Here is a 26,590-nt window from a genome sequence, read left to right on the forward strand (position 1 = left end):
CCATACATGAGTAACCATTCACACGCTCTCACACACACCAATGGAACAGCCATTGGGAGCAATTTGGGGTTCAGTATCAAGGATACTTTGACTGGAGGCTGGAGGAGCTGGGGATCAACCGGTCTTCCGATCAGTGGATCAACCTATGAGCCACAGTCACCCCCGATTAGGTTTACAGCCTGGAACGTTTTGGTTTGTGACAATTGTATAGGGAGTGAATTTTTTATATCTCATCTATATACATTTTATTAAACCTATGCATAATTATGGGCGGGCCACTTGGAGTGACAGGCTGTCTCCCAACAGTGTCCTTGGCTCCAAATACGGTAACTTCTGGCCCCAAAAAACCAAGAAGTCGATAGCCGTAATGCCGAACTCAAGGCCTGACAGCCACAAATAAGTCTATAAACCAATGGGTGACGTCACAGTAGCTCCGTCCATTATTTTTACAGTCTATGGTGATCACACAGCATCTCTACGGCACCATAAACACTGTCCTCAGTAAACTTCAGTACGTACAGAACAGAACCCACTCACATGACCACATCACCCCAGTCCTCCACGACCTCAGCTGACTAGCGGTTAAACACACGCACTTCAAGATTCTCCTCATCACCTACAAGGCCCTTAACAATCTGCCTCCTCCACATCTCTCTGACCTCTTCTGTCAGTACTCCCCCTCCCGTTATCTCTACTCTGCTGATACCAACCTCCATCAAATACCCAGGAGCAACCACCGAACTTGGGGTGACAGGGTGTTTTCAGTTGCTGCCCCCTCTCTGTGGAATTCACTGCCACACCTAATAAAAAATATGCCGTCACAGTGTTAGCATTCCAGAAGGCCCTCAAAACCCACCTCCTCAGACTTGCCAACCCCAGCTACCCTCCAACCCCCCCATAATGATGCTCCATCACCAAAGTTATTACATACTTACAGCAACATGGATATCAATCCATCCAATAGTCGTCAAGACATTTCACTCAAAAACCCAAATGTTAACCTGCTGGTGGCGCTAGAGGAAAGGTCAGGGCGTCACCAAATTCATTAGTATTTATCCTATGGGGACCATGAAAGTCTGCAGGAAAAATCATAAAAATCCTTCCACTTGTTGCAGAGATATTTTAGTTATAGCAGAAGGACGTTTTACAGAGTTTAACATTACCACAGAAGATCATCCCCAACACATTAAAACAGAGGAGCTGTCAGCAGGCAATGTATCCCTTTTAACAACTGACTAATGACCATCACTTCCTCCAAGACTAACTTGCTTAATGAGCCCTTTTATGTAAGCCCGAATAGCTTACATCTGATCTTCACTGTCATCCAGCAAGAATGCGAGGGAGTGGATGTCAACTTCCAGATGATCAGTAATACACCATTCTGCCAACGCACTGACAGATAAAGGAGGCTAGGGATGAGATAAAAAAGAAAATTGTAAACACACTTCTGTTTCTGTAGTATTATCTGATTAAGTGTCAAAACATTTTCCAGTAGTTGCATATGGATGGCCATTAATCAAAGAAGCCAAGAAAGCACAGACTCTTGAGTACTTAATCAAGGGAGGCCTCTCAAAGGTCAACCCACATGAAAGGCAGCCAAATTGTCAACTCAGTGAGGCTTCTTGGCCTGTTCAGAGGATAATGTGCATCCACTGTAGCTTAAAATCCACACATTAAAATACAGTTTCTGTAAACAATTTCTCCGGCAGTGAACCTGAACTGAATATTTACCTCCTTCCTTATGGGTGATTAGCCTATGTGGTGGAAACCCCAAGCCTGCCTCATGGATGCTAGCCAGACCACAAGTACTGGGTCCAGAAGGGGTCCCAGTTTTCATAATTCATGTGAGCTTTATCTGTCCAATTGTGGTTGAGTTATGTGATTCTTTTATTGCTTTATTTTGCCCCTGGAGCTACTGCACACGACAATACAGTAGGGTGACCATATTTTGATTTCCAAAAAAGAGGACACTCGGCCGGCCATGACATAGCCTACTTAAATGATACTCGCAGTTTACTCAAAGATGCCTTATCATTTTAATATATTTAAAATTTATACGTATGGATAGAAAATTCAGTTTTATTACAAAATAATATCTCTCAAAGACAGAAATTCAGATAGGCCCAAACAGAGGACACATACACACACTAGAGTGTGGCGATCCCAGCCTGACGGTACCGGTTCGGCTGGGTTTGGTCAAAAATGTAGCTATAAATTGTATTTGGGCTCGGGTCGGATTCGGTCAGCTTTCAGTGAAAATGTAGTGTAAAAATAAATAAAATCCTATTGTCTGTCCTGTTTATTGCTTGGGCGCTGTTATTTACGTGACAACACCTGAACATAACACACACACACATTGGCTGTTTGTTTCTACCTCTCCCCTCTCTGGAAGTCTCGGACCTCCAGCCGCCCACCTCCGCCTTGATTAAACGCTGAAAATAAAATAAAAGAGGGAGACAGGTTTTTCCTATTTTATCTTATTTTGTTTTATGTCTCCATCTCCTCTTGCTGGAAGCTTTGGACCTCCCGCTCCCGTCTCAAACACGGAGGTCTGCCTCTCCACACGCCCGGCCTGTAACCGTAACAAATGTGTGACACAAACTCAGTGCTTTGGTCATTAAATAATGTCGGGCTTGGTTCGGGTTCGGACAGAAATATGCTGCCCGTGCCGCACTCTAACACACACACACACACTAACACACAGAAAACCGGACATTATCATCAGTTTATAAAAAACCCCTGGACGCCCCAGACGGGACGTGAAAAGTGGACATGTCCGGGCAAAAGAGGATGTTTGGTCAGCCTATTTCTTCTCTCAGCATCAGGTTGTGCTAACTGGCTAACTAGCATTTTGAATCTGTCCTGTGGGTCTTCCCGTTCCCCTTTTTGAATGATGAATACAGACTACCACTGTCTACTGCTATGGAGAGAGAGTTTGTCTCATGCAGACTCCGAATGTTCGCGCTATAGTTGGCAGTTGGCTATAGTCTTTGCGGTGTGTTGAAGTGCAACTTTTTGGCCGAGACACAGGCGACATGAGGCGATGCCACACTCATGGCCGCTAGTTCTTTGATGCCGGTCTGGTGTACCTTCTTTGCACTTTTTTGTATTTTTGTGTTTCATCTCAGATATCAAATTCGGTGAAACAGACACCACTATGCAGTAAATAGATACATAATTCCTGAGGCATAATTGCCTTTTGGGGGTATTTTTTTCCCTCTTCAGTTACAAATGATCCTATCAAGTATCTCTGAATTGCTGTTTCGTGGTAGCATCATTATTATGGGCAACTTATCGTGATTGTATTGCGAGCTACTCGATTCCCATAGCTATTCATTACAATTAGATGCCAATTCCCAGAGGACAGAAAGCAGCTTGAACATCCGAAAGAAGCTCATAGTAGCACCAGTGCACCTTCACATTGAAAGACGCCAGTTGAAGTGTTGTGGACATCTGAGCAGGGTGCCTCCTGGACCAGGTATTCCAAGAACATCTGACTGGAAGACGACCTCAGGACAAACCTTGAACACCTATCAGAAGATACATAGGCTTATAGTATTAAATATGTGCTTACTTCTCTTGTGAGGCAAACTGTTGACCTGACAGAGCAAAGAGAGAAGAATGACCCCGAAGCTTCTTGTTTGTGTAAAACCAGAATATAGGTCTCAAGAGAGTATGGTGAGGTTTTTGTTTTTCAGGAAAAACGAATTGACCATGACCAAAATACAGATATTTCTCTAATGAGCAATGTTTATTGGGTGTTTTTAACAGTAATACATATTTTGTTGTTTTCAACTCTAGTTTGGAGCCAAGGAAAGAACAGACGATTGTTTGCGAGACGAAAGATTTCTCCACCACAGGAAAGTCACACTCCTGTAAGCTTTCTTTGTTCCTCTTAAACTGCCTTTATATGTCATGTAATGCCACTGTGTGCCCACTAATTTTTCAGTTTGCATGCTTATGAATGCTTGAAATGTCATAGGTTTGACAAAGTTTTCAGCTGGCAGTTTTAATCCAGAGGGTCCGCGGAGATTTTAAATATTTTCCCATTCTGTTGTGAGACACTACATGTACATTCTCTCACGTTTCAGAAGCACAAGTCAAACATCATGACCCCTGCACGTCGCTGCAGCCGTCTGAATGAAAGCTGCATCCCTCGCGTGCCGTGCTGCGACCCCTGCGCTTCCTGCCGCTGTCGACTCTTCAACACCATCTGTCACTGCTGGAGGGTGAACCCTACATGCCTGAGGAAGACGTAGACGAAGCACTGACACACACATGCACAGACACAGACACAGCTCAGCATCTGGACATATACAGTGATAAGTCATAACAAATACACAAAGAAATGCACATACACTGCCTTCTGGCCTGTGGGTGAGGCTCAGAGAATATTATTACAGAAATATTTGGAAAATTGTGTGAACATTAAAGTTCCGTTGTCTGTGGCTTCAACACTTAAGTGACGGGAATGAAAGAATGAAGCCTGTGTTTGTCTTCAGTCTTCTGAGAAATAAGAAAATACGCATATAAATGTTTACAGAATATCCACCAACGTTCAGTATGTAGGTGTAACAAAGGATGAGCAGCATACACTGATCAGTGACAACATTTAAACCACTGACAGGTGAAATGAATGACATTTATCATGTTGCTACACTGCAATGTTCTGCTGGGAAACCTTTAGTCCTCGCATTCATGTGGAGATCATTTGACATGCACCACCCACAAAACACCGTTGCAGACACCACAGGACACCCAGAGGGCATGTGTTTATGCTTCCACAGGTCAGAGCCCAGTCTGATCCACAATGAGGCATCTGACCAGTTGAGGCATGGGCACAGGACCTCTTGGTGTGTCCTGTGGTGTTGGTGGCAGATCTTCTGAGCACCAACATGTCCCATGGATGCCTGATCGGATTAGGATCTGGGGAAATTCAAGGCCAGGTTGACGCCTTGAGGTCTTTGTTATGTTCCATGTGTCACTCCTGAGCAGCTGTTGTGGTTTGGCATGGCGCGTTGTCGTGCTGGGAAGTCACGCCCATCAGGGAGTTCCCTTGCCATGAAGGGGGGGTACTTGGTCTGGAACAGTCAGTACGTTAGCATGCAAGCTATGGTTATAGCTTGACTAGGCCGTTTAACTGCACTACTGTCCTTGTCTCAGTATACAAGCACAGGAGGGGAATCGATTTATTTACCAAAGTATGTCCGACTCCGCTATGATAGGTGGCGATATGCCTCCTTTTAGCTTGTTAGTATTTGACGTTTTTCCGGTTGACCTACTACGTCACAGACCAAACAATAGGCAAATAAGTTAGCTACAGTCAGCTAACGGCAAACTGGTACCAAGGCAGACAACTTTACAGCTCTGTACATTTCATCCATCCTAAAATGCACGGCTCTGGATGTAGATTTCACCATGCTGTTACCGGCTTCTTCTTCTGTTAAATGCGTTTAATGCTATTCAACTTCCGGGTGAAAGCCCAGGGCGGACACTGTGGAGCATGCGCCTCAGCCAGTTTGTGTCCAATTGACTGTATACATGTAGGAGGTATTCTAATCCCATTCTTATTATCTGGGTGTGTTAATCCACCTTTGAGAAGTTGATTTAATACAGTGTCAGTCAGACTAACATGTTTACATGTATTTTAAAAGTCCGGTTTTAGTCGGACTAACACAATAAATGGATTTTCTCTGTGTTAGGGTTGGTGGAGCGAGTCAAATCGTGTGCACGTGAATGCCAGGACTCATGGTTTCCCAGTGGTTTTGATATTATGTCTCATTGGTGTATGTTTTATCACGTATGTATACAGTCATGTGTAAACTGTGTTTTGTGCCTTGGGTATTTCCTGCACTATTGCTGCTCTGGAATATCCTCATTACTTGTGCTTTAACACCATGTTAAACATGTGAGAACCCATAATAACCAGATTTAGCCTACATTAGAATATACATTTCTAAAAAATATTCATTTTTTAAAAAACTGACTACCCCACTGAATCAATGTGCAAAAAATTAAGCAAAACCATGTTTCGAGTCTTGAACAGTTAAAAAAAAAAGAATTTTCTGTTTCTGTGTTAAAAATAGGCATTGTACAACAGATACATTTAGGTCCTTAAATGTAGAATCATTAATTATTCACATATGGATTCATGAGTCAAAGTTGGTTTATATTTTTGCTATTGAATAAATATATCATATGCCTATATTATTCTTGTGTTTTTGTCATTTTACATGTCCCCTTTTTCAGTAGAAATGGTCTAAAATACATACAAAAGTGGATTTATGGGAGGAAACCATTTTTAATTAAAGACAATATGACACAGAGCATCAAAACAAAACAAAAAAGAAAAGTTTGCCGGCAGCTGTCACATGAAACGGTGGCTAAAGCTGTTTTTTATTCTTTTTCCATGGGGGATTATGTGGAAAGCTGAATGATAATAAACATGAATCTCATGTTTAAGGGGTCAAGTGTTTATCCAGGAAGGACGTGCATAGACACATGTTGATGTTAGTCTGTGAATCCCAAAATAAAGCAGTGTTGCATCTCATAACTCTTAGCTGGTATCTGTGCTCTACTGTATTACTTTGTCTGGGATGCTGCTCTGCTGGTGGAGAGTGTCTAACAGCTAAAATATGCATCCATAATCAAATATAATAAATGTAATAAAGGAGTGGAATACATCAAAGAGTGAAATGTTACCGGAAAGAGCCATGGTGGAGCGGCCCGTACAAGTTGTGTGCTGTGTCTAAGTAAAAAAAAATAAATTGCAAAAATGTTACCCTCATAAACAGCATAATCTGTGTTCTGCTGCCTGGTTTTGCACAGATCTGTTCTCCACGCTCGCACATGCTCACACACATGCAAAAAATATATGAGATTGAGATTTCATGATGGAAGAGCAAGTACGGTAAACAGGCGAGTTAGCTAAATTTCTTTAACTCCTGTATGATATCCAGCCAAAGAGCATCATGGTCCTTGATTTATATACGTATATACCACTTTATATTCCTCTCCCGAGCTACAGAGCAGGGTACACCAAAAAAGGGCTATTAAAGGTTAAGTGTGTAAGATTTAGGGGGATTTAGTGGCTTCTGGCAGTGAGGATGGCAGATTGCAACCAGCTAAAACTTCTCCCAGTTAGGATTCCTTTAGTGTTCATTGTTCAGGAGCCAACTTATCCACAGAGGTCTCTGTAGCAACTCGTGAACCAGGTGATAGTGGACTCAAACGTACAACTCTGGAGACAGTTTGGGCAAAATAACACAGTCTTTACTGGTTAAAAGGTAGGTTCAGTACACAGAAGGACAATCAGCTGAGGCAAACAAATCCAGGCTGAGTCATTCCACAGACTAAATCCAAAAAAACGAGGAAAGGACAAAAGGCCGGATCTAAGAGGAAAACAAGACACACACTAAATACTCTGGTGAGGGAAAGGATAACGAGACACAGGTGAGGCTAATTAGCGTGGGACAGACGAGGGCTGAATCCAAATGTCCAACCTCTGGACATGCAGACTGAGCCCTCGCAGACTTCAGTTTTTATGCACAGTGATGTATTACGTGTTATCACTTAAAGTCTGTAAGGGCAGAGACTGCAAGTGACTGACAGACAGCCCTCCAGACTGTTTCACTCGTTGCCCTGGGAACGTTCAACTATCGCTGCTGTCATATTCGTGTCATATAAATTGATGAGCAGTGTCCGCTCATCTGTTCCTGCAAATAACAAGATATAAATCCCTTGGATAGCTTTTTTGTGACTGAACAAAAATGCATAAATACATCTCTATATAACAGGTTACATGTGATCAAAAACAGAAATGTTTGTAAATAAGAACAGGACTAAAACTAAAAAACTAAATTTTTGGCAATTAAAAAAACCCCACAACGTGATGTCCGTAACTGCAATGAACTGTGGGTTATTTGATCAGTAAAGTCTGCTGAAGTCTGCACCCCAAGAAGACTCTCTGGAAGTCTGCACAAAGTCCACTTGAGGTCCCTTGTGGCCTTATTGAATTGTGGAATTGGACAGCCCTCAGCATTCCTGGGAATATGCCAAAAGAGACAGCAAGTCTGCAAGTGCAGTGAAGTGCGGACATTTGTATTCAGCCAAACAGACACCTTTTTGATGATGAAGTCATCAAAAGGGGGAGAGAAAACACAGAGGCAGAAAGTGAAGTGCTCTGAATCGAGAGTTGGTGTTAGTTTCAAAGTAAAACAGGGAACGACTGAAATAAAAAACACAACCTGAGTCTCTTCCTCTCCAAAACAAATTGATACACTAATTTAAACCGGGAAAACACTGAAAAGAGCAGTTTCACATTGCAAATCAGTGTTTCTCCGACACTGTTTGGCATTTTAGAGACAAGCAGTAGCCTAGCACTTGCTCGCCTTTTTTCTGATTCAGACATTCGGGAGGTTTTTATTGTCAGCCAAATCATGCACAGGGGTCTTATCCCCTTCAAAACAAACTGACCTTATTTAAATCAGTAAAAACACTGAATAAAATAGTCTCATGTTGCAAATCAGTGTTTCTCCTACCCTGCCATCAAGGATTGGATGTCAAACAACTGCTTACAATTAAATACAGGCAAGATGGAGGTTCTGATGATTGCTTCACATAGTGTAGCTTCAAAGGTTGCCCAGAGTATTGGGTCCCTTTTGTCAGCTATACTGTACTTGTTTTATTCATCTAAAAAAATACTGCAAAGCTCATGTCTGTGGTGTCTCGCCCTGAGCTAGAGATGATTATCCATGCTTATGTGTCCTCTCAACAGGACTTTTTACTTGTCTAAACAAATCTTCTCTGAATCATGTTTAAATAATCCAGTTTAGCTGCTGCTAAGCTGTTAACCAAGCAGGCCGACCCACATCACTGCCATTTTAGTTTCCTTACAGTGGCTCCACATCAGATTCAGGATTCAGTTTAAGATACTTATCCTCACGTATAGAGAACCTAATTACATTAGTGATCTTCTCTATCCATATATTGTCCGTAGGTCCCTTGGGTCTTCAGAACAGGACCTGTCCCCTGGCTGTCCCCTGCTCCAAGCTCTAAACAAAAGGTGATTGTGTCTTTGAAGTCATGACTCCAACACTATTGAACTCTCTTCCTTTGCTTTGTTTTATTTCTAGTATTGCCTCTTTGATTTCTTGATTGTATTTTATGAATCATTTGTGAATTTCATTTCTGTGAAAGGTGCTATGTCAAATAAATCTTATTTGTTTTTATATGCATGTTGGAGAGGGGCCACTAGCCCAGCACCTGCTAATGTATGCTCACCTTTTTTTGATAACTTAAGATCCAGATGTTTAGGAGGTTTTAGCAGGAGCTGAATTAGCCACAGAGGTCTCCTTCTCTCAAAAAACAAACAGTGATTTAAACTGATAAAAACACTGAATAAAGCAGTTTCACCTAAAAAAAAATCTGTGTTTTTGGGACGCTGTTGTTGCAGAGGGGCTGCTAAGTACAGTGGCAGATGCGAAAACATAAATGACCACATCTAGAGCCAATATTTGGTTTGTACACTCCTAGCCACTGTATAAACATGACAACATGCAACATGGTGATGTCCAAGGATGAGGACGTGCTCCCTATGTAGATACAACTGGCTCATTCTGAGGTAACAAAAACACAACAATTCTCATTTTCAGGTGATTATACACCAAAGAAAGCATGCTTATTATATTATATAATAGTCCTACCAATATATCTCCTTAAACTCTTCACACTGAACCTTTAACCTTTGTAGCCAGATTAATGATCTTGAGAGCAGGAACTGAGACAGCCAACACTTTAAGGGCAGCTATGGAATTTCTTGGTGTCAAAGAGGAAGGGAAAATAACTGCATGAATCTTAGTCAGAGAGGATATAATGCAGAAGTTCAATAAATATAACAAAGAGAGACACATTTGGACAGGGAAACATCACTTCAGCTGTACCCAGGCTTGCCAATAGCTCATCTGGCACCATGGCAGAGCTCAAATTCAATGTGGATCACGGCTATCTGGAGGGTCTGGTTCGTGGAATGAAGGCGGGAATCCTGACTCGCAACGACTATCATAATCTGGCCCAGTGTGACACACTCGAGGGTAAGAATATTGCATCACAATGTCATTTTTGGACACGTTTTAGTTTGCTGAGTGATTAAGTTTCTTCACCTGGATCCAATTTTTCAAGGAGATAATCTAAGTGTTTTTAAACAGGAACCAGGCATTCCTCTCTGAGGGACATGTACAGAGTAAGTGAGTGCGGATGAAGACTAATGAGATGTTAGTTTTAAGTACTGGAAATATGTCCAGAAATGTTTACACTCACTCTCACCAGATGTGTTTGTTTGTTGACAATGTGGTAAGTGGTTTCTGGAAAGAGTCTCTGAGACAATTGTCAATGCAGACCGCAGCATTGCAGTTTATTTAATATACACCAAATGTGTTTGTGTATACAATCTGTATGTCTGCGGCGTTGTCAGTCATCATCAGCTGTAATTGGACTAGTCGGAGAGTCGTGCATGAATTTCATTGTATAATAAATCACCTCTTCCTGGTTTTCACAAGTTAACCAAACAGGGAATGGCTGTAGGAAAATTTGAGGGCAGAGATGCAAGTTAAGCCATGAGGGGAAAAAGAGGAGTTGAGCAGAAAACCTTATGTAATACATCTCCTCTCCTCTCCTCTCCTCTCCTCTCAGACATCAAGCTGCATCTGCAGGGCACAGACTATGGTAAGATGCTGTCCTCATCTGAAGAGGACCTGACTGTGTCCCTGGTAGACAGCAAGCTGAGGGAGAATCTGGTGACTGAATTCCGCTGCCTTCGCTCCAATGCACTACCTCCCCTATCCACCTTCCTCGACTACATAACGTATGCCATATGTGCTCATTCATTAAATACGCAAAGGTTACATGACATATTTCCTGTGGTTATACATCCATTTTCTTGCTTATCTCCAAAAGAAAACTGTGCTTTAGACATACACTTTCCCCCATCTGTTACAAGAGAGAAGAGAACCCACTGTAGCCACTTTCATAGTTTCTAAAAAATACAGGCATTATTGTAGGTACCTATGTCCTTGATAAAGCAATGTAATATAAAATGCCATGCACACAAATAAAGGGACATCCATTCACCCTGTTCTCCGTGTTGCCATAGCTACAGCTACATGATCGACAATGTGGTGATGCTGATCACCGGGGCTCTGAAACAGAGAGATGTGGCAGAGCTCCTTCCGCGGTGTCACCCACTGGGAGCTTTTGACCAAATGGCAGCGGTGGGCATCGCTCGCACCCCAACTGAGCTCTACTCGGCCATCCTGGTGGACACACCACTAGGTAGATCCATCAAGTAATCTGTGTTTAACGCTGAAAGACAGTATACTTTGGTATGATCTTTCTAATACACTTTCAGTCACAGAATCGCTGCAAATCACTGGAAATAATTAACCGCAACTAGTGGTTGTGGTGGGGAGGGAACTTTTCTGAACATTCTTTGGAGTTTTGAAGCTCAGTTCAGCTTGGAGGGGGTAAAAAAGATTGATGACAGTTTAAAAAACAATTCTCGTGGTTACAGACTTACATCTTTTCTCATAATTTAGGGCTTGAATGTAATTGGCAGTGAATTCATCTGTGTTTTCACAAAATGTGTGGTTCAAGAAGACTGGTGACTTAGTGACTGTAGGGGCTGTTTGTAAACTACCTGAACTGGTGAGCTAAACAAACCATCCAACCAGGTTAGTGCTAGTCAGATATAGCTTTCCAAGATTCTAGTTTATCTGTCCTGCACTGTTCACTCCCCTCCTTACACTTTGTTCTCAGAGTTTTACACAGTTTTCATCAGTAAAAATTTACAAAAGAGAAAAACGCTCTCAGCTACCAAGCACGCTAACTGTTACTGTTAGTGGGAGCGTGTTCCCTAAGCCCTATGTTACCTCAGCCTATGTTCCCTCAGACAACATTGCCTCTGCCCTATGTTCCCTCTGCCCTATGTTCCCTCAGCCCTATGTTCCCTTAGCCTATGTTCCCTCAGTCCTGTTCCCTCAGCCTATGTTACCTCAGCCTATGTTCCCTCAGCCTGTTTCCTCACCCAGTGTTTCCTCAGTTCTATGTTCCCCTTACTCTATGTTCCCCTCAGTCCTATGTTCACCCAGCCTATGTTGCCTCAACCCTCTGTTCCCTCACTGTTTCCTAAGCCCTGTGTTTCCTCACCTCTATGTTCCCTCAGCCTGTGTTGCCTCAGACCTATGTTCCCTCACCCTATGTTCCCCCAGACTATATTGCAACAGACAAAATTGTCTCAGCCTTATGTTCTCTCATCAAATGTTCCTCAGCTCTATGTTACCTCACCCTGTTTCCCTCAGCCTATGTTCCCTCACCCACTATTCCCTCAGCCTATGTTCCCTCACCCACTATTCCCTCAGTCCTATTTCCTCAGCCTATGTTGCCTCAGCCCTATGTCCCCTTGCTCTATGTTGCCTCAGCCTGTGTTGCCTCATCCTATGTTCCTTAAGCCTGTTTCCTCATCCAGTGTTTCCTCAGTTCCATGTTACCCTCAGTGCTATGTTCACTCAGCCTGTTGCCTCAAACCTCTGTTCCCTCAGCCCTGTGTTTCCTTACCTCTGTGTTCCCCCACTCTATGTTCCCCTAGCATGTTTCCTCACCCTATGCTCCCTCACCCAGTATTCCCTCAGCCTTATGTTCCTTTGCCCTGTGTTTGCCTCAGCCTTGTGTTCCCTAGCCCCATGTTTCCTTAGCCCTATGTTCCCTCAGCCTATGTTTCCCTCCCTACATGTTTCCTCACCCACTGTTTCCTCGCCTCTATTTTCCTCACCCTATGTCCCCTAAGCATTTCCCTCACCCAATAATTCCTCAGCCCTACTCCTCACCCAGTGATTTTATGAAGACATTTTGCTTGGCAGTTCTTTAAGAGTTGGGTCTGTCCAAACCTTTAGTCAGAATATTCACCTCCCGTGTTTTTTGTTTATCCATTATAAAGTATTGCTACATAAAACAAGTGGTGCTTCATACAGACTACTGATACAAACTGATGCCCTTTGTGTTGTCGTGTCATAGCTCAGTTTTTCCAGGATGCTGTATCTGAGTCCAATCTGGATGAAATGGAAGTTGAGATCCTCAGAAACAAACTGTTCAAGGTGACATAACATGTCATGACCATCATAATTTACCATGATGCTTGTGTTATATAATGTGTGTGTGTGTGTGTGTGTGTGTGTGTGTGTGTGTGTGTGTGTGTGTTGATTCAAATTCTAGACTGCAGGGTTTAGGACTGTGTGTCACATGTTTACTACCCCCAGAGGTCACACATTTCATAATGTATTTCCTTATTTGGCTGAGGTCAGTTCTTTTAAACCCTGTTTACACTTGAAACATTTTTTTCATGTGTTCCTTGTTTTTCTTCAAAGGCATATTTGGAGTCTTTCCACACTTTCTGCAAGAACATTGGTGGCGCCACAAAAGATATAATGTGTCCTGTCCTGGAGGTACTGTGACAAATTTCACTGCATGGGCCAGATTTGTTGAAGTTTTAAATATTATGTAAGATTTTTATTTTGCTGAAAACGCTCTGTATGTGTGCTGCAGTTTGAGGCAGACAGACGGGCCTTCGTCATCACAGTTAATTCCTTCGGGACAGATCTCAGCGGTGCAGACAGGAGTGCGTTGTATCCATCTTGTGGCAAACTTTACCCTGAAGGGCTGGAACTGCTAGCCAAAGCAGAGGACCACGAACAGGTCAAAGCAGTGGCTGACTGTTACCCAGTGAGTCTGATAAAATCTCTGAGGACGCCTTAATGAGAGACCTGCTGTGCATATATGTGTACATCACGTTTAACATTAACCCAAACTCCCCTGCAGGCGTATAAAATCATTTTTGATGACCCTGAACCAGGATCTGATTTTAAGACTCTGGAGGACAGATTCTTTGAACAAGAGGTAATATCACTGTCATGTTCCTCATTAGTGTAGCTGAAATAGCTCTGACTTCGTCCAACTTTGAATATATCAAAAACAAAAAATAGTTGGGTGAAGCAGCACATTAAAGTTTAAGAGTGAAGTGTGGGTAGTTGGTTTCAATTATTTTTAGTGGCCATGGGACAACTTTGCAAAGTTATTATTTAAGTTGGCCAGTTGGTGGATTTTTATCATATTTCTGCAGAGCTGAAATATTCTAAACTAGATCCATGTGTAAACTGTGTATCTTTGTTGCGTGTAAACCTGCCTTTCTGTCTCTCTGAGCGGCTTCAACTCTTTATCTTTTCCTAGGTGAAGCTGAACACACTTGCTTTCCTGCAGCAGTTCCACTTCGGGGTATTTTACGCCTACATCAAACTGAAGGAGCAGGAGAGTCGCAACATCGTCTGGATCGCCGAGTGTATCACACAGAGACAGAAGTCCAAGATACACAACTACATCCCCATCTTCCAGGGGACAAATTAACCGAGCAATAAACAGAAATACACATATGATGAGATAGCATACAGCAAGATAATAAATGCACTTTATCAAACAAATATTTGTTGATCCTTTTATGATCAGAGTTTGGTTGTGTTACAGATTAGTTACTGGGGTGAAGTCAGTCACTAATATTTTCAGTGTTTGCACTATAGACCACAGAAAATACATAAATGAGGCCTTGTGATTATTAATAAACTACCTGCTATGGTTAGTATGTTCACATTCACATTTCTGGCACAATATCTGCATATCCAAACTGGACAAAAGTGTACATTACATGAGGTATAATAATGTGTAACCATACAATAGAGTACAAAATTTGAAGGTCCAGTGTGTAAGATTTAGGGGTAGTTAGTGGCATCTAGCATTGAGGGTTGTAGATTGAAACCAGGAACATCTCCAGGTTGGATTTCCTTCAGTGTTAAGAAGCCAAATTATCCACCGAGGTGTGCTCCTCTCCAAAACAAACGACCAGGTGATTCATACTGGTAAAAACACTGAATAAAGCAGTTACATGCTGCAAATTAGGGTTGCTTGTACACTGTTTGGCATGTCATAGACGGGCTGCTAGCCTTGCACATGCTAATGTGTGCTCACCTTATTTCTTTGATAACTTAAGATCCAGACATTTGGGAAGTTTTTATTGTTAGCAGAATTATCCGCAGAGGTCTCTTCCGCTTATTATATTATATTATATTCCATTTCTATTTTATTTCTGGTGTTGTACCTTTATTGAGTTGGGTGGTAAATGTGTGTGTATCCCTAATGAGATCGACCACACATCCTGCACAATCTAATCTGTAGCATTTCATTAACTCACTGTCAACCAGTGTTTGGAGAATATTTCTTTTGACCTCTTTGTCTTTCTGCCTTTTTCTGATCCAGACAATCAGGAGGTTTTTACCGTGAGCCAGATTATCCGCAGAGGTCTCTTACTCTCCAATACAAAAGGAACCGTTGTTAAACAGTATAAACACTGAATAATGCAGCTTCACATTACAAATCAGTGCTACTCCAATGCTGTTTGGCAGGATGGAGACAGGCCACTAGCCTGTTCAAAAGCTTTTTTACCAGAAGTCAAATTATCTGCAGAGGTCTCCTCCCCTCCAAAGCAAACAGACCTGGTGATTTAAAACGGTATAAACACTAAATAAATCTGTTTCATGTTAAAAAAGAACAAAAAAGAACACAGCAAAAATATGAATGTCCCTATCTAGAGCCAGCATTTGGTTTGTCAGTTCTCAGCTACTGTAGAAACATGGCGGTGCAACATGACAGACTTTGTAAACGAGGACCTGCTCCCTGTGTAGATGTAAACTTATTGTCAGGTTATTATACACTAAAGAAAACATACTTATTATATGATATTCTGCCAGTACTTCCCCATAAATCCTACATACTGGACCTTTAATACAAAATATAACTGTAAAAGTAATGTAGCACAAACAGTGGTATAAAAGTGTACATTTGTCAGTTTTAGCAGCTAACAGAGGTCATAAATCACCAATCTTTGCTCTTCATCAGCTCTTCTTTGCTTCATACCCTCACTAAAATGAAAAAGACAAATGTTAAACATCTGCCATATCGTCACAGTATCATACCATCGATCAGAACACAGTATGAGTCAAAACCACGCATGTCTGTGGTTGCATAATGGCCTAACTCACCGCACTGGACGGGGACCTCCAGAGGTATGTAGTTCTGCTGGCAGAGATGAACAAAAGCAGACGCTAATCTGCAGGGTGCTCTGGAGGAGCTTAACTCGCACACTGACAAGAACTGAGCAGGATCCACCTGATGACAAAAACACATTGTAAAAATGAAGCTTTTCTAATCAATCACAAATGCGCAACCATCCTGGCGTCCTGGTCGTGTCAGGTAGCGGTATGGCTTTGTCTAATCAATAATGGAAGTTCATAAGTGCAGATGGTCATGTTTGTTTTGACATGAGGACATTTCTAATCACATCCAGCTGGTGAATTTTTCATTGTGGGCATGAAATACATTAAGATTTAGGAGGTCAAGGCTGCCTGTTGGGCGCTGTACCAAATATGTGTTTTCACAGCTTCTTACATTCACATTCGATTAACCTCGCAAGACAGTGATGAAGCTAATGTTTTTCTACTCACCACCCTGAAACAGGAACTCAGAGGAGATTCAGGAGAGTTGAACAGAAAACCACAGCTCACAGGGCTTGTGGATGATTTAGAGAAGTGGTCCGTTACACCTGGAGGTATAACACACTCCGGTTTCATCTGAAGACACAGACAAATGATCAAACTGTAGGTGAGAACTGGATTCTTTTATGCATACAAAACTCTTTTTTTAAGGATTTTTCTTCTGTATTTGTTCCATATTTAAACACTGCCAGCCTGTCACTTGTCCCACCTGCCAACTGTGGAAAAATTCCTCCAAGTTTTCAGCCTGAGATCCATCAGGCAAAGGATAATCGTTTCCTGCTTCATTGTCATTAGTTCCCAAAAGACCACTGGATGTTCCTGTGTGAATAAAAACATGAGGATCATTTTCCTTAAAGTCATAGTTAACGTTTCCTCAAAATAAAACAAACACCATTAAGTCTTCTCCTTCAGGTGTCCTTAAAATGATCACTTAAGTATTTTTGGTTTTCTCCTTGTCTTGGTCTTGTACTTAAGGAAGCCCTAGTCTGTTGTACAAAAGATCTTAGCAAACAAAGCAAGGTGAAAGAAAAATAAAAATCAAAGGTACCTCTGACTCTATCTTCACTGCAACTTGACTGAGTTTATGGTGATAAATGAAAAAAACTAACACACACCAAGAAGAGTGTTCTGCGACCAGGAGAACCCGATCGATACGCTTTTGATTTCACACTTCATCCCAGCTACATCAGCTGATCTCAAACAGCCCAATCACATGATGGAGCAGCTGATTGATGGAAGGGAGTCAGCTGATAGGTCACATGATTCCTTTGTCTGCCACCAACTGGCAAATCTCATTCAGGGCATCCTATTTAAACTGCTCTGGCCTGCCTACTGTTGCTGCTTCCTCTTGCAACCCACCTCCACCCCAGCTCCTCCTTTTCATGATGTGTCTGACTTATCAGTGTCATTTCTGTTTGTCACTGATGCTTAATCTGTTCTGTTCCCAGGGGGTCTTTACTGCTGCTCTCCCTGTCTTAGGCTTTCCATGTAGGTGCATGGAAGGGCAGGGGAGGTTTGCTCTCTCTGCCTGAAGGCTTTCCTTGTTTGCACGTGGAAGGGCAGATAGATGTGCTCTCACCACCTTAGGCTTCCCATATAGGCGGGTGGAAGAGGCTTTCTGCGTAGGCCCAAGGAAAGACAGAGAGGCCCCAGATCAGAGCCATACCATCAAATATAATACTGCAAATGGAAATAAGGTTTTCTTTGACTAAAGTGTTCCTGACTGAACTGCATCAATTTACGCTGCTTCTTCCTACAATTGTTTTCTGATTTCTGGTATTTGGGGATCAAATTAACTTTGTAGGATGTGCTTCCTATGATTGTATTTCTCCAGATGTATAATCTTTTCCTGCTCTGACCAATTTGGTTTTCTTGCCTTCTTTTCTTCTGCCATATTTTCACCATCTAACTATGAGCCAAGTTCGTGAGACCATAACAGGCATCACAAGCGTGGGTCCAAGCAAACAAACAATCTCCATGGAAACTTTTTCTGCTGTAAAATCTCTTTGAATGCAGTAAATGATTTATCATTTTTCCTTAACTAAGGAAACCTTTTAAGGCAGTGGTTCCCAACTGGTGGTTCGCGGGTCCACTCTGAATGGTGACTCACGAATATGTCAAGTTTGTAAAAGACACACTTTACTTTGAAGTACAGTAAATATCATTTTGCCATTTCCTGCTGCAGAGTGAGTGACTAACAGACAGCTACTTAACAGAGACAGCAAAGTAGCTCAACAACACGGCCAAACACAAGTATGACATTAAATATGTTAAACTGTGTGGACTTGAACTAATGACTAAAGACAACTGTTTTAAGGAATTCTGTGCAACTGTGTATGTCCTTCAGCTAAGGAGAAATTCAGCCTTAAGTGCCATACTTTAAGGGAAAACTTAAGTGTTTTGTGCAACCAGTTCCAGTGACTCAGTTATGACCATGGCCTTGTTTATTCTCCAACCTTATGTGATATCCTAATTTTAGTCTTACCATGCAACCATCCATCGAGAGTGAAGCTACACAGCTCAAGCGACAGGTCACATGAAACTGACGCTCCATTCTGATTGGACACCCGCACGATGTTCGGCCCTCTTCTGACAGTCACTCCACTGTCGCTGTGAAATGTGTGCATTACTGCGTTGTTGCAGTTGGCCTTCACCTGTGACACAAACATTTTCATTAATTCTTCAGAGACACTGATAAAGCAGACAATTCATGTTTTTGGTGTTCACAGAGTTTTGTCACAACCATTAAAGGAATACTTCACCCCCACAATGAACATGTGTGTGTCAATGTGTGAAAGTTAGTAATCAGGTGTTTTGATATAGTCCCCCCACTTCATCATGAATTTTCTCTGTTTTTGGATTCTTCAATAAAAGTTTTCTTTGTGAATTCAGTGTGACACAGGGTGAGTAATGCCTACACAAATAGGGGCCTCTAACACAAACCTGTCCATTGTCCTGAATGGTGACAGTGCTGTTATCCATTCCTATCTGAAGGAAGTTATGGGAGTCTGAACTGAGCAGCAGCGTGAAGGAAGGCTCGGTGCTGACGTCTTGAGCGAGGAGCAGCGGACAGGAGGCCGGGAGCTCATACAGATGACCGTCAAATGTCACCACAAACTGATCTGCCACCAGCAGAGCTTGATCTTATGGACAGAAACAGAAGGACACAGACAGCATTGCAATTTCTATTCCTCATTAAGTCCTCCATTAAAGTTGCATAATGTGAACAGTGCTGATAAACTAGTCTTACGTATAAACGGGCTGTCCATGATCTTCCTCTTGAGGCGGTAGAGTTCAGCTGTGGGCCTGATGGAGGCAAAGGTCTGCAGGGGCCTCAGGAGCCACTCCTCCAGAAGGATCTCCACCAGTCCAGCCTCCAATACCCTGGACCAGGGGAGCGGTGGCAGCGGCACTGACACAACCACTGAACATTCACTGGAAAAACCAAGAGCACTTGGGTCAAAATATCTCACTGGAATAATTTTCTTACACCTGTTTTGCTCTGATTCGGCAATTTAAAGGTTAACTTTGGTATCTTTCAACCTGGACTTTATTTTCCCATGTTTTTGTGTGTAAGTGACTAATGTGAACAACTTTTTTTTTTTAAAGTGGTCCAGTATTGAGTGAGACCACTGCAGTAGCTACACAAGTAAGTTTCACAACTGCTTCATCTAGGTACCATGTCTGATCACGTTTGGTTCCAAAGGTACCATACTGAAAGTGTTTGGTGGAAACAGGGCTTAAGTGTCTGACAACATTACAGAAAGGATCCCCACTGAGATAGAACTTTTTGTTCAAGTAAGTCATTTTGTTTGACCAGAAAAAGCCCCCAAATCGCTATCGCCAAACCCACCAGACTCCATTTAAATAAACAGTAATTTTATCATCATAAAACACACTTCATTCAAAGTCAATATAAACAAAATAATCTACACAAAAACTGTCTTAGTTCATCTTTCCACTGTGCCAACAATCACCAACTCTGGTTTGGTTAAAACACATCCTTCATTCACCCAGTTAGATGTGAATATATCCTGGCTCTATACACGTTAAAATTACGTTTTATTTAAATGGAGTCTGGTGGGTTTGGCTGTAGCAATTTTAGGGCTGTTTCTGGTTGAACAAAAAAGTTGGACAAAAAAGTCAGACGCTTAGAATAACAGTCTGAGCTTGTCAGCAGTAAAAACAAGCACTTTAGTGGACCTGATGGTGTGAAAATTGAGACTAAACAATTACTGTTGAAAGTTATATGACTAGACTCCAAAAAAACCTACATGCCTCAACAAAGTTTGCCCAGTTGTTACCTTGACATCTTCTGACCTTGGTTCTCACTGGGGCATTGGCATATTATGGTTATATAACCTCTTTGTGTAATTTGATGAAAAAAGAGACACAGATGGCTTTCCTTCATGTATATCTGAGACATGTGCAGTACCTGGGGGAGAATTTGTAGACAGAGGCCAGTCGTTTCCGGACTCCAGACAGAGCCATTGCCAATCTGGTCTCCACCCAATGATAGGTATGCTGTCCTGCCTGGTTCACACAGAGCACCAACCATTAGTACACAGTATTACATGTAAGTGTGTTTGCATGCATATTAGTGCACTGGTTTTAAGTCTTATCCTGGATTTGTCTTGTCTGACTGAGGCACCCTAACATTACTGGATTAGTCTCTTTGTCTACTCTGCATTGCCAAAGTCAGACTTTCACTTTTATATCAGTATGTTGGTCATAATTGTGTGTTTACAAGTTATCAGCATAGTTTTACTGACTATTTACTGTGTAACTTTGCACCTGAAGACATGCAGAGAATGATCTGAAACACAATATCCCAGTTTGTAGCATATCCAGGCCCAACATGGCCAGTGCTTCCTTAGATATGGTGGTATACAGATTTAGAACACCAAAGTACATGTAGTCAAAAAATTTTAAAGGAAATTATCATTAAATTAAATTCATGATTTCTAATTATTTCTTGACTCGTATATAAATATGTTGGTAACACTTTCTATATATGTTTTTCCCTTTGTTTTTCTTTTTTCTCTGCACTACATTCTCTGTATTTCTTGTTTTTTACTGGATTATTTTTCACTAACTGCCCAGTGTGCTTCCTGTTATTTGCTTTTTGTTGTATTTCTCTGTATAATGCTAGTTTAGGTCTTCTGTCTACTTTTTTCTTTTTTTGTCATTGTCTGCTTTTCTCCTTAAGTTGAGGGGAGGTCCTTTTGTATAAACCTTTTTTTACTATTTGGATTTCATGCAGTTTTATGTGTGTGCAAATAAAAAAATGTATATCAAAACCAGGATCAGAGCTCATTCAAGTATTTGAAACCACAATATTTACATGCAAAAAACATAAAACGGGATACTTCATGACACAATCATAACTGTGGCACTAGTGTGCATTAAACGCACTCAGTGATACAGAATCCTACACGCTGTAAAACTGCAATTACTCATGGCTGTACGGCTCCACCAATCAGTCAAGTTACAGTTTACATCCATGTCTGTCCAGGCTCACAGGTAGCCATGACATTTGACAATGCGTCTAATATGGATGTTGCTGCAAAGAAGCTGAAGTCTGAATGCTTCACACGCATCTTCACCCCGGCAGCACAGAAGATCTATCCAGTCAGCACAGTTTCAAGATTAGAGTCACAAAATCATCATCTCACCAAATGCCTCCCCCTCTGTTCTGGAGTTATGGCGTTGAATAACAGCCAGAAAAGTGTTTTTGCAGAAAGTCGCAGTGACCTTGACCTTGAATCCAAATGGATGCTTGAGCCAGATTTAGAGAAATTTCCTGAAGGTATTCATGAGATACTGCACTCATGAGAATGGGATGTAGGAACAACCTAATAACATAATGCAATTCAGAACGGTAGGAAGCTTTGGCCACGTTTGATGTGAACATCCTTCACTGTAACACTATATATAAAACACAAAATACAGAAATAAATAATAGGTGCCTTATAAGGTGGGCACCCAAGATTAGTGTCAGTATCCAACCATATGTCTCCCCTTCTGCTCCTGAGTTATAGCATTGAGTAACAGCCAGAGAAGTGTTTTTGCAGAACATTATGATGTCACAGTGAAACTGACCTATGAACTTTTGGATAGAAAATGTCATCACTTCATCATTTTATCCTTCTCGACATTTGTGTGAAATTGTGTCATGACTACCGTGTGAATTCTCAAGTTATGGCCAAAAATGTTCAGTACATGTTTTTGTCTAAGATGGCGGTTTGTGCTAGATGTAATGAAATTCCCTCCAGGTGTTCCTGAGATACAGCGTTTACAAGAATGGGATGGATGTGAGGCCACAATGACCACTCAACTCTAATCATTTCACCTGAGTCCAGGCGGATGTATGTGCTAAATCTGAGGAAATTCCCCAATGACAGTCCTGAGATATTTTGTTGAAATCGCACTTTTTTGTTCTAAGACATCTTACGCTGTGCATGGTCTGTTTTGTAAATGGATGGATGTTTTCAGAATGTATTTCTTCACACTAACAGAGAGGGGAAGCTTGAGGGTTGTTATTTGTAATTTTTTATGGAGTGGTTTTACTGTTCCAGCCCACTTGAATTCAAATTGGGCTGCATGTGGCTCATGAACTTAAATGAGTTTGGCACTCTTAATTAAGAAAAGGCACCAGCGTGCAGCGTTCTCACCACATCCAGGGCGATGCTGAGCATTGTAACACTGGCCTGAGCCAGCGGCCTCAGCTGAGGGTTCTCCAGCAGCACAGGCAGAACCTCCACCAGTCCGTCAGTCCACAACGAAACAGCCTCCCTCCACAACGCCTCCAGCCTGTGGCCCTTCACATCTTGGTACACACCTGCCAGAGTGGCCAGGGGCCCTGAAGATGGAGCACAACACGTTCATAAGAGCAACAGCAGAAAGCCTCTTCACTCTTGGGTGGAGTTGATTGTGGAAGAAGAAAAAATAAACAAGTGAGACAGAAGAGAAGTTTTTTATGTGTCAGGCAATGACGCAAAGGAAGGGAGAGGATTAGTTTGTGCTTGAAAGTTTCTTGAAGAAATTAGATTTCTGCCTGTGAGGAAAGGCAGGGACTCAAAAATTAAAGGTCACGTCTCCATTTGCAGTAATCAAATTTACTGTGGATCAAATCAAGGAGTTGTTTTTCAAGAAACTTTTTTGTTTTTAATGAAATGAGCAGTAAATATATTGGCCGAAGACGACAGCGGGAGAGTGCTACCTCCACTATCTGTTTGCTTAATCTTTCTGTTTCTGCAATTTTCTTGCAGTGCTTCAAATTTCTGGAGCCCCTCAGGATTTTTGATTGTTTTGCCAGCCGAAGCAAAGTGACTGACATGACTCATTAGTGTCATCTCTCTGAACTCACTCCTCAGCTCCTGTTGTCCCAGCAGGGAGGCGTGCTGCAGCAGGCCGAGGAAGTGGGGAAGGCTGTCGGTCACGATTCGCCGCAGGGGGCCGTTCTGCCACAGTGCCAACAGACTTCTGTCTCTGTGCTCCAGCAGACTTTGTGCTTGCTGGGAGATATGAAGGGGCACGGCACTCAGCTCCTGGAGCAACTCACTGTCCCTGGACTGCAGAGAAAGTTGTACGAGAAGACAATGAAATAAGGAAAAACCTTAAAGTTAGATCCCTAGATTATTGGCTGAGCCTTAATCACTGCATTAAAGGTCCAGTGTGTAGGTTTCAGGGGGACATATTAGCAAAACTGGTATGTTACTCATTGTGTTTTTGTTACCTTAGAATGAGCTGTCTATATCTACATAGGAGCAGGTCCTTGTCCACAGAGATCATCATGTTGCACTGCTGTGATTCTACAGTGGCCCAGAATGGACAAACAAAGCCCCCCATAAAGTAGTGTTGGAAAGCACTCACTTTTTTCATCGTGAGACTGCTTTCTTTCACTGTTTCTACTGGTTTTAATCACCAGGTCCACTTGTTTTGGACCGTTAGAGACCTCAGTGGATATTCAGCTCCTGGTAAAAACCTCCTGAACATCTGGATCTTAAATTATCAGAGAAAAAAGAGCTTCGAGGAAACACTGATTTGTAACAAGAAACTGCTTTATTTAGTGTTTTTGTTGGTTTCAATCACCAGGAATCTCATTTATAACCATCGCGTACACACAAAACGAGGCCTGAAAGAGACGTATGCCACTTCCCATGCAAAAGTTGTGATCCGGAAGTTGTGATTTAGAATGGATCCTATGCACTGTTTTACAAATGGTCTGACCTCTGTGGATAATTCGGCTCCCAGCAAAAACTTCCTGAACATTGACCAGTGAAGGAATTCTAAGTAGGAGAAGTTTCAGCTGGTTGCAATCTGCAGTTGTCATCACTAGATGCCACTAAACCCCCCTAAATCTTACACACTGGATTTTTAAGTATCCTGTGGTAGTTTGGTTACCTGCCGTCTGAATTCAGTGAGGAGATGCTGTAATGTCTTGACTCTCTCCAGCAGCTTATTCCGTATCTGAGAGCTCAAGTGTTGAATCCTTGCCTGAGGAAACAACATACAGTATTTAAAAGTGCCATGCTGTATTGTGATTTTTAAAAAAAAGTGTCAACTGTTGTTTTCGTGATACCTCCACTGCAGTTAGACTTTCCAAACAGCCACTCGCTTTCAGCATCAGCCTCTGATTGGCCAGTCCCACAGACACACTGCCCAGAGCCTCAGGTGTGCTGCTGCCGTCTCTTTTATGCACCTCCAGCGTCAAACTGCGATTCGTTCCCACACACGCCACCACAGTGACGTCCTCTCTCAGACCTGGACATGAACAGATTGAAGTCTCATAATCCTATTTTTAATATTTTTGTAACTTTTAATAATCTCAAGTATTGGGGAGATTATTCTGTATTTACCGTTCCTATAACCTGCTGTGGTCTGAAGACATCTTCCCTCTGCTGTCCCGTTCAGCCAAAACTTTTCTTTGCCATCCAATCTGGCTCGCACCTGGAGTCCAGACCCCCGGGGTGAAGAAAGGGCACTGCCCCCCACCTCCACACTCCAATTACCAATCCGAGACTGTAAACACACACACACACACGCACACACACACACACACACGTTTGTTCTTGTGTATTCATAAGGACGCTCACTGATTTAAAAAACATACTTGAATAAATAAATAAAAGCATTGTTGTATTCTTGTGGTCTTGTCATCACCATGAGGTCGCCAGACAACCAGCAGAGACAAAAAATCACCATGGAATAGCCTGGTTCTTAACATCCTGTAAAACCACAACTGCTAGTTTTTACCAGATATAACATCTTAATCAATGAGCTTTAGAGGTGATAATTGGAAGACTCTGTTACTTTTGGCCAGAGCCAGGCTCACTGTTTCCTCCTGTTCCCAGTTATTATACTAAGCTAAGCTAATCAGCTGTAGTTTAATATCTACCAACAAGCACTTGAGCGGTATCACCTCTCGACAAAAAAGCAAATTAGCATATTTCCCAAAATGTCGAACTATTCCTTTAAACTGTCACAGCCACATGAATGACCCAGATCCTTGTCCTTACCTAATTCAAATGTCTTTAAAGAAGCGAGGATCAGTGCTTTACTTTCCAAAACTGTCCTCAAATTCCAGGCTCACAACTTCAATTGGTCCTCACAAAGTCACAAATACAAGAGCGCACACACAGAGTAGCAGAACTAACAGCCACTGTGTACAGAGTGCTTTTTAATCTAATTCTTGAAACGTCAAGTCAGAGTAAAATTCTGGTACCAATAAAACTGTTGCACCCAATAATATAAGAGTGACCTGATGTGCCCTTAAAGAAATACTGCACCCACAAAACTATTGTTTGTGTGTTATTTACTCACCCAGTGTTGTCGGACTGAGAAAATGCTTGATGAATTGAAGTAAAAGGCAAAACTACATCACGACATCCGTTTATAAACTCTCACACAACTCGTGCAGTATAATACAAGCCTCATTTATCCAGCTGTATGTTCAGTACTTCCCATTATCCCTAAAGCCTTACTCTCTTACTCACGCATTGCCCAGGTGTGCTACTCATCTGCGCACAACTGTTTATGTAGAAGTGTAATAATGAATAATAAAAATAAGGTTTTTGTGAAAATCTATGTGTTTGAAAGTACTGAGCATCATACTGGATGAATTACACTTGTGTGTTGTGTGAGAGTTTGTAAACAGATGTTTTGACATCCCTTTCCATTTTTGGATTCTTCATTCACCGTGGAGGCATGTGAGAAAAACGAAGGTATTCCTCACGAATTCAAAGTAACACAGCTGATGTACAAGTGATCATTATGTTGGTGAAGTATTCCTTTAACCTTCTGAAACCTGGAGTGACATTACTTTTTCTTGTGCTGCTTTCAGACACCTTTCGTAAGTATTTAAATCTTTGAATCCTGAGGAAATTGGTGCGATTTCTTTCAAAAATATAGGAAACAAGGCAATGAGCAACATGGTAAAAAAT

The 26,590-nt window shown here is 41.9% G+C and overlaps 3 protein-coding genes across 4 annotated transcripts in view; 2 read left to right on the plus strand and 1 right to left on the minus strand.

Moving 5' to 3' along the window:
- asip2b (agouti signaling protein, nonagouti homolog (mouse) 2b) overlaps positions 1–6,205 on the plus strand; it is a 40,151-nt gene extending 33,946 nt beyond the window's left edge. For both annotated transcript variants that reach the window (XM_049597516.1, XM_049597517.1), the window contains exons 4-5: positions 3,802–3,875; positions 4,092–6,205. In XM_049597516.1, the coding sequence (XP_049453473.1) occupies positions 3,802–3,875; positions 4,092–4,259 (242 nt within the window). In that variant the 3' untranslated portion in view covers positions 4,260–6,205. The remainder of the gene's footprint in view (positions 1–3,801; positions 3,876–4,091) is intronic.
- Positions 6,206–9,914: 3,709 nt separating this feature from the next.
- On the plus strand, positions 9,915–14,491 carry LOC125901689 (V-type proton ATPase subunit d 1-like). Its single transcript, XM_049597515.1, has 8 exons — positions 9,915–10,091; positions 10,690–10,861; positions 11,150–11,328; positions 13,066–13,145; positions 13,416–13,493; positions 13,594–13,770; positions 13,867–13,944; positions 14,275–14,491. Exons 1-8 carry the CDS (start codon positions 9,971–9,973, stop codon positions 14,446–14,448), a joined length of 1,059 nt encoding a protein of 352 aa, XP_049453472.1. The 5' UTR covers positions 9,915–9,970; the 3' UTR covers positions 14,449–14,491.
- Positions 14,492–14,560: 69 nt separating this feature from the next.
- LOC125902020 (uncharacterized) overlaps positions 14,561–26,590 on the minus strand; it is a 48,411-nt gene continuing 36,381 nt past the window's right edge. Inside the window, exons 61-73 of the mRNA XM_049598107.1 lie at positions 25,007–25,169; positions 24,730–24,911; positions 24,552–24,644; positions 23,515–23,719; positions 22,820–23,007; positions 20,581–20,678; positions 19,396–19,580; positions 19,089–19,288; positions 18,631–18,799; positions 16,855–16,964; positions 16,596–16,721; positions 16,134–16,260; positions 14,561–16,013 (exon numbers count right to left, since the gene is read on the minus strand). Of these exons, the coding sequence (XP_049454064.1) occupies positions 16,003–16,013; positions 16,134–16,260; positions 16,596–16,721; positions 16,855–16,964; positions 18,631–18,799; positions 19,089–19,288; positions 19,396–19,580; positions 20,581–20,678; positions 22,820–23,007; positions 23,515–23,719; positions 24,552–24,644; positions 24,730–24,911; positions 25,007–25,169 (1,857 nt within the window). The 3' untranslated portion in view covers positions 14,561–16,002. The remainder of the gene's footprint in view (positions 16,014–16,133; positions 16,261–16,595; positions 16,722–16,854; positions 16,965–18,630; positions 18,800–19,088; positions 19,289–19,395; positions 19,581–20,580; positions 20,679–22,819; positions 23,008–23,514; positions 23,720–24,551; positions 24,645–24,729; positions 24,912–25,006; positions 25,170–26,590) is intronic.

Source organism: Epinephelus fuscoguttatus, linkage group LG15, assembly GCF_011397635.1.
Source record: "Epinephelus fuscoguttatus linkage group LG15, E.fuscoguttatus.final_Chr_v1".
Lineage (NCBI taxonomy): Eukaryota > Metazoa > Chordata > Actinopteri > Perciformes > Serranidae > Epinephelus > Epinephelus fuscoguttatus.